Raw genomic sequence first — 8308 nt, 5'->3', positions numbered from 1 at the left:
CTTTTATCAGTCCTTTAGCTCTGCTTCCAAGGTTAAGGTAGCTAGTAAGGAAGGTATTGCTTATACAAACTCTGGTTTTTCGAACTGATGTTGCTCATCAGGCCGGACACTGTTATCACCGTGGCAAATTCTATTCTCACTGTACATCAACAGGAAAAGGGGGAATCGCTTTAAACTGAAATAGAGAGTTAGATTAGTTATTTGGAAGAAGTTCTTCCCTGTGAGGGTGGTGAGACATAAACAGGTTGCCCAGAGAATCTGTGGCTGCCCCAACCCTGAAGTGTTTAAGGCCAGGCTGAATGGCACTTTGAGCAACCTCGTCAAGTGGAAGGTGTTCCTGCCCATGGCAAGGGGATTGGAACTGGATGATCTTTAAGTACCATTCCATGATTTTATTTAGGCTGGTGCATTCAGCGGTGCCAGGAAATGAGTCTGTGGGTTTTGAGCATGCTGGATTTCACTATGGGCAATGAACTCTGTCCTCACCCATGAACTGCATGAGGACTAAGAGCTTCTGTGATGATACTGGGTCAGCCACAGCTCTGCCCATCTTCTACACTAAAAGTATGCAGTGTTCCTTAACACTGAAGACAACTGCATGAAAACACAAAATACTTTTCTTTCCTAAGTGGTTTGAAGACATGTAAATGAACAGGATTATTTTTATCCCACAGAGGACAAGAATAATTCCTCTGGCAGCGTATCCTTTCAGGCAGCCAAACCAACACACTTCCTTTGGAAGCTGTTGCCATGGCATCTGTCCAGTGTCTTCACAGGATCTTCCAGATTTCTGAGATCTAATAAGAAAGAAAGCACTAGTTAAATGACACACAGCAAAGTTGCTGGGAGATACATGACCCCAGTCCAGCCTGTAGGTTGCATTCATACTGTCGGAGTTAATAGGGATTTTTATTTTTTTTTTTCTGTATGGCATTTCATTCATAGGCATTGAGTTTTCTCTTCTGATTTTTGGCAAGAAAGACCAAATTGCTATAATAATATTTTCATTCAGTCAATCAGGGCAAAACTCATTTTAACTAACTTCAGCCATTTATGCGCCTAGCTTAAGGGCTCTGTCTAGGCTCCTGCTAGAATTAGTAGAAGGAGAAGGGTTCCTCCCAGATGTGATTTTTCCAGCCTACTTTAGACACCTAATTTAGAGGTGATTTACCCTTTGGAAATATTTATCTCTCTCCTTTAACTACAGCAGGACCATGGATGGACTAAATTGATAGATTGGTAAATTGTTAAAATGAATATGAGCAAAGGCCTCTGCCTTCAGTGTTATTTCTGGGATAGAAATCACCAACCAAAATAAAACCACTGAGTGAACAGCCTGGGCCACACTTTCATGTGTCTGGAAACAATGGTGCTAAAGTCAAAATGGCTTTTTGTCTCATCCTTCAACCCTAGCAGAGCTCAAAAGCCTCCCAGCATATAAAGGCAGTGGGATTCCACGCTCAGGAAGTAAGTGAGGATAATTTAACACTGAGACAACTGTATAAGGCTGCTTTGCCCAGGAGTGGAAATGCAGCAGCTGGACAGTTTCACTGCTCTGGGGCTTGTGCCATGGGAGGATCCTTTATTCTGGACAATAAGCACCATGTTACAGGGGTTGAACTGCCCACTGTTCATTGTGGCAGGGTTCCCCACACTTTTATGGCCTGAGGCAGGCCCGGACAGCTGCATTTTGGAATAACTGCATTTTTGGTCAGTAAACTGGAAGCAGGAGGGAGGAGTGAGATCTAGCATGTCAGACAAATATATATGTTTACCAAGAGCTGTTAGACAAGATTAATTCTATAATCAAGGATTAAATAAATTTGCTTTATCACCAATTCCTGAACATTGTGATACCTTGAGACAACAAGGTGTTGATTCGGAGAAAACTCCAGGAACAAACTTGCCAACAAAGTTTTCAAGCTGACAAGCAGGTATTCTTTACTGCGGCGACGGGAGAGACGGGGGATAGCTCCTCCTAACGTGTGTCCCCCAGTTGCCACACAAGCTGTCCTTTTATAGTCCCTGGGCATACATACATATTCATGAGGATATATATGGATTACGTCACTTTCCAGAGAGTTCCCTGCATGCGTACAGAATTGTGGTGGTGGTCTCTGAGGGTCATTTACTTCTTCCAACAATCTTCATCACTTCTGGCAGCCTTTGAAGCACGCACAGTAGATGCTCATACCAGCTTAATTGGTTCGTTAGCACCAGAGACATAATAATTCTCCTATCCTCCTACTTATCAGCTAATTTAACTGTAGCCCATCCTGGACACCTGCCATTCTCAGATACTCCTTATCCCTGTGTCCTGTTCTTCTAGACTGTTTTTCTTAAAACTATGTCAACTATAACGATTTATCTTGTGAGAATTCTCAGTATGTTCTCTAGCTGTACTCTATCTTTTCTTCTCTATGTATCATGCACCTCAATAATTTTCCATTGCTACTGTTACAAAGCCATCAAACTTAACACTACTTAAAACTAATTCTAAAGGTTCCTGTATTCCATTTTGTGATTTTGTGCCCCTTGAACTCATGATTAAAAGAAAATATTTCTTCAATTTTCTTCAAAAAACCCAGATTTCTTCAATTTCTCTCTGTATGTGTTATTTTCCCCAAAACTAACTCTTCTAAGATAAAATTGCATCTAGATTGTCTGTCTGCTGATGATGCACGATAGACTCGCATGTGACAGGAGACATGTGAATCTGAGTAGACCCAGACTTTGCATGACTGTGATGCTTTCGACTGCAGGCAGTCTGCAATGCACATGGGGAGCCTGGGAGGACATGGACAAGCAGAGAGTGCAGGAAGACTGCCCTATGTTTTGCAGAATCACAGAATAGTTCGGGTTGAAAGGATCTTCAAAGACTACCTAGTCCAAGCCCCCTGCAATGAGCAGGAACATCTTCAGCTACATCTGGTTGCCCAGAAACACATCCAGCCTGGTCTGGAGTGTCTCCAGGGATGGTGCATTCACCACCTCCCTGGGCAACCTGTGCCAGTATTGTGCCACCCTCAGTATAAGGAATTTTTTCTTCATGTCATGCTTGAATCTCTCCCTTTTTTTTAGTTTAAAACCATTATCCCTCATCCTAATGTAACAGGCCCTGCTAAAAAGCCTCTCATCTTTCTCACAGGCCTCTTCTAAGAACTGAAATGCCACAAAAAGAGGTGTCTCCTGAGCCTTTTCTTCTCCAGGCTGAACAGACCCAGCTCTATCAGCTTTCCCTCACTGGAGAGGTACTGCAGCCCTCTTATCCGTGATTTGAGACACTTACTTTGAAATCGCGTTATTAGAGCTAAAAACACTCTGCCCCTGAATTTCATTTACTAAAATTATTTTCTCAGAATGTGTAAGCAGGGCCGGCACTCTGCATAATGAAGCAGAGCACCAGGCACGTCTTAAAGGCACCAGGGGCAGACCAGCAGCTTTACTTAAAAAACGATGTGCCCGTATGGCAGCTTGGGTGCATGTGACCTTCTCTTTACCAGGCAGATATATATTTACAGAAACGACACCTCCCGGCTACTACTACGAGGCCCACGGCCTCGGCACACAACAACCGAGCTTTCGCGCACGGGCCACGCAGGTCTCACCGCGACACTAGGGCCTTCAGGGACGGCGATGGGAACCAGTCCCCGCCGTCAGGCCAAACCAGGCCGGAGCGCGCAGCCGCGAGCGGGAGCAGAAGCCCGCCCACACCCAAGCCGCACCAGCACTAACACAGCCACGCACAACTGTCCCGCCTCCGGAAGCAGTAATCGGGCTTTAGCGGAAGTGAGGCGGGGCGTGGTCTCTTTGGTGCTGGTGGCCAGGGAAGATGGTGAGTATTGCGGCGCGGGCGCTGAGTATCCGCCGCCATCGCCTTCGTGTGGGGCCTCGCGGGGCTGCGCGAGTTCTCTGTTGTTCGGGGCGCCCTTGCGCTTTGCTGCGGCCGCGTCTGGCGGCGGGGCGCTGAGGCGGAGCAGGTTTGGCGGAGCCGGGGCCTGAAAGCCCCGCAGCGGGCCGCGCTACTACTGCTTCTGGGGCGCGGGGCGGCTCATTCGTGCGGGAAGGCAGTGTCCGGGCCCTGCAGCCTCCCGAGCGTCGCTGTGGTCTCCTGCGGAGCCTGTGGGTGCCTTTTGCGCGGTACCATACCAAGAGGAGGTTCTGTGGGCAGAGCTTCTTGTGAGTGTGTGGCGGGTCTGTGAGAGGCAGATCGCTGTCCTTCAAGCAAAAAGCAGCTTACGGTTCATTAGTGATGGGCTTGGGGGTGCCAGGAAGGCAGCTGAGGATAACAACTCAGTGTTACTTCAGAATATGGGCGGCGGAGGGGAGGCCATAATGAATGGCGGCGGGAGGCATAAGGAAGTGATCTCTAGAAATGGAGGCTACCTATAGGCGAAACTGAGTTGGTGCTTCAGAGTTAAGTGTGCTGCTGATGTGACTATTGGGCTCTGGTTTTTAGAAGAGCTTGCTTGTCTAGATGCATGATCTGTAACTGCTGGTGGGATTTCCAACATGCCGTGTCTTGAAATGCTTTTCAGACGAAGGGTACATCGTCATTCGGTAAGCGGCGAAATAAGACTCACACCTTGTGTCGCCGATGTGGGTCCAAGGCATACCATCTGCAGAAATCTACCTGTGGAAAATGTGGTTACCCTGCTAAGCGTAAGAGAAAGTGTAAGTAGCACACTTTTGACTGACTTGACTTTATAAATTTGCAGGCACTTGGCTTCTTCAGTAGTCTCTGATCAAGGAGGAATACTGTGTCATACTGCAATGTTTGGAGTTTATTAAACTAACTCTGATGGCCTATATTTTAGCTAATGTGCAGTACTAATGCACAGAAATTGACTTTATAATTACTCTTCTGACAGATAAGGATAATTGTGTTATACAAATGTAATGTGCAACTTAATGAATTGGTGCAAAAGAGTGACAGTAGCTTCTATGTTTTAGATAACTGGAGTGCAAAGGCTAAAAGACGCAACACCACTGGTACTGGTCGCATGAGGCACTTGAAGAAAGTCTACCGTCGGTTTAGGTATAATGTTTTATTACAACATGGCATGGTGCAAAATCCTGAATAAATACCACTTAATGATAAAACTTATCAATGAAAGTTAACATTTTTTATTTACTTAGCACATTTGATATCATATTTTCTTTAATATATCATGAAATAAGTGATGCTTTGTATAATTGACTCCATATTCCTTTGAGGATAAAATACTCATTCCCTGTTAAGGCATACAGTGTATAATAAGCGCTTATGTTTTTATTAAGTGTACATACTACAGAACACAGATTATTGTATTTAAATGACCACATTTTAAAATACATATTTGTTGTAGTATTAACTCTGTGAGACACTATGCCAGTTGCACTGAAGTGTGGAGTTTTCATAAGACACAAGTCAGAAATGCATTCTGGTTCTCTTTTGACCACAAAAAAAGTTCAGGACTGAAATAACTTCAGTAGTTACTCTCTTATTTCAAGTTAGCAAGGAAGTAGCTAAAGTAGCAGGTTCTGATTTACAGGTTTCTGAAACTTGTTACAAGGCTCTGAGTTGTACTTTTGAGGTAATGGTAGAGGTAGATACTGTACTGTTAAACTTGCTGAGAAATGCTTTTCTATGACCTCCATGTTCGAAAACTGAGGCCTGTAACTTCTGGCCTAATACTTTAGAAAGCTGGGTGAAAAATACCAGTTGAAGAGTTGTGAAAATGTAGATTGGTTTTAGTAGTGAAAAGTAGGAGTCCTCTAAGTCGGAGACACGGTTGTAGTTGAGAGATCAATTCATCTGTGCTGGTGAGCCTAGATTTGCCCAGCAGCAGCTGGAAAGCACCTTACAGTGTGCAGCTGTAGCCTGCATTCCACTGAGCATTGGTGACATAGAAATGTCATATCCAAAACAGAGCTTAGGGCTGAGGCTTCTTTTTGTCATGCCTGTCCTAATGTCTAGTTGCAGAAATAGAGTATTACAGTAAGAAGTTGGCTTGCACTTCACAAACATGAAATCTTTTGCTGAATTGCTTAGTAGGAGCATGAAGTAAGGTGTGCTTTCAGCAGGTGTGCTGTATCTGATGCAGTCTTCCAGTATCCACTCAGTTACTGAAATCTTGCTATTTGAAAGAATCAGGTTTACCTCAGCAGGAGGGAAAAATGTATTGCTTATTCCAAACACTTATTAATAAGGTGTTTCTTACAAAAAATGAACATAGGAATTCCACAGTGATTTCAGTGCATCCCTGAAAAAAGCTGGTGAACTCGATACAAAACACTGCTTGAAAGAAAATAACTTGGCATGGGAATTATCCTTTCAAAATGTGGTAACCATATTTCTGCTTATAGGAATGGATTCCGTGAGGGAACCACCCCGAAGCCCAAGAGAGCAGCTGTTGCAGCCTCCAGTTCATCATAAAGACTCATCTGTTTGTTAAAATAAAAGGTCTTATACAGAAAATCTGTCACCTTTTATGTTTTACTTAGTGAAATGTAGGATTCCTGAAAATGCATTTATTTACGCACAGTGTTTCTTGATGGTATGCATTGAAGCGATTTACTAAAAACAGTCTTTTCACTTCTCATTCGATAGTACCTCTGTCTTGAAAAGGACTGTTAATCTCTGTGCTGAAATTAAAAAGAGGCTTGTATGTGTTACTCAGAACAACTCAGCTGGTTGAGAAATGGAGTTGCCCTGTTTACCTCCCAAGTTTTACTGTGCTCTGGTATGGAGAGGCAGAACTTCATCTTGAAGAGACTAACTTGCATAATGACTGCCTGCTGTTGTAGGAGGCAGTAGTTAACGAGGCACTTCCAGTCTTGGCCTTTTTTTCACAGCATGGGGGCTGGAAGGCTTGCAAAAGTATTGTTCAGTGGGTCATTGAGTCTTGGGCAAAAAGAAACTCCCAGGTCTGGAGCAGGCATACTGCCCAACACAAAGGGATTGAAGATCTGCTGTAGTTTGGATAGAAGGTGTGAAGATGGTCTGGGGAGGTCAGTGAGATAAACTGATGTAATCTGTGTTAACTGTGCTGGGTGTAGACAGTAAAAGGCAGGTAGCATCCAGAAGCAAGTCCCTTGAGGGATTTCCAGACTGATGGACTGGTGCTTCATGTAATTTTCAGCCAGGTGTGAAATTGGAGTGCACCTGGCAACACTTTATTGCATTTTTAAATCAAGTACAGTTAATGCTTTTGGATGCTTTATCTACTTGGGCTGTTTCTAAACAAAGATCTTTTCCCTGCTGCTCTGGTTAAATGTAGCAAACACTATGCACTCTGCTTTCAACTGGTCCTGCTGAGTCTGCAAGTGGTGGTGAAGCTGTTAAAATAACACTTCATGTACTCCACATCCATGGCTCAGAAGTGCATCTGAATTGTGGGTTTTGGTGGTACACAGGAACACGTATGTGTAGGAGGTAGTAATGGTAAATGTGTCTTTGTTAATCTCTGTAACAAAAAACTGCATCAAAGCATCTTAGGTCGGCAAGGCTCTAAAGGCTTGTTGGGCAGTGCTACAGCAGATATTCTGACTGTGGGTGGGAATGAAAGCCTTTGTTTTGCAAAGTCTTGCATAATCTTTCTGTAATGGGTTTTGTTCTGGACAATGACTCAGATGGTACAATACTGCAAGAGCCAATGCTTAACTGTTCACTGCTGCTGCTTACTAGCTCTTCAGCATAAGTCAGGCTGAAAACCAGCTGTAAGACACATGAAATAATGGTTCATGGTGGCTCCTCCCTGAAAATCCCCTAAAAGTCCCTCAGTCCACTTTGAAAATCCCCAGCCAGAGACCCTTTTGTACTAACTGTGCAGTGGTAGCAAATAGCCACAACTGGCCACTCCTGATGTAGGCTGGCTCCCTGTGTTGGAATGAGTGTGCCCTTTTAGCATAAAAACCCGAGCCTTCATGCAGTGCAGGGAGGCAGACCCTCATACCACCCAGGTCAACAGTTGAGCCTGCCACCTCAAGATGTCTCTCAGAGCTGGTTTCCTAAGCATCACCACGTGGTCTCTGGGGTTGGCAAGATAAACACTGCTAACAAGATCCATCAGTTTCTTTAACCCTTTCCTACCTTTTCCTCCCTAGCTCTTCCCCTGCCCTCTTTCCCTCTGATAATAAACTAGTTTTTTTATCCATTGTGTCTCACCTGTCTCTCAACCTGGAATCCTCAAACTCTGGAACACCCCAGTACATTGCACTAAAGCACACTAGTGCAGATCGTGCCAATCCTGGAGCAGATTGTCTCAACAAGAGAGTGCTAGTTTTGGTTATATCATGTTTAAATCTCCCACCACTGCTACTGGCC

At 44.3% G+C, this 8308-nt stretch overlaps 1 protein-coding gene across 1 annotated transcript; it reads left to right on the top strand.

The window, feature by feature from the left end:
- The first annotated feature begins 3636 nt into the window (after nucleotides 1-3636).
- On the top strand, nucleotides 3637-6460 carry RPL37 (ribosomal protein L37). The gene is made up of 4 exons (XM_061349564.1): nucleotides 3637-3835; nucleotides 4531-4674; nucleotides 4954-5038; nucleotides 6349-6460. Exons 1-4 carry the CDS (start codon nucleotides 3637-3639, stop codon nucleotides 6416-6418), a joined length of 498 nt encoding a protein of 165 aa, XP_061205548.1. The 3' UTR covers nucleotides 6419-6460.
- The last annotated feature ends 1848 nt before the right edge of the window (nucleotides 6461-8308 follow it).

The sequence above is a fragment of the Neopsephotus bourkii genome, unplaced genomic scaffold (genome assembly GCF_033783945.1).
Source record: "Neopsephotus bourkii isolate Nb327-2 ecotype Australia unplaced genomic scaffold, CSIRO-AGI_Nbou_v1 NB_414, whole genome shotgun sequence".
Lineage (NCBI taxonomy): Eukaryota > Metazoa > Chordata > Aves > Psittaciformes > Psittacidae > Neopsephotus > Neopsephotus bourkii.
This window is presented reverse-complemented; position numbering and strand designations above follow the sequence as displayed.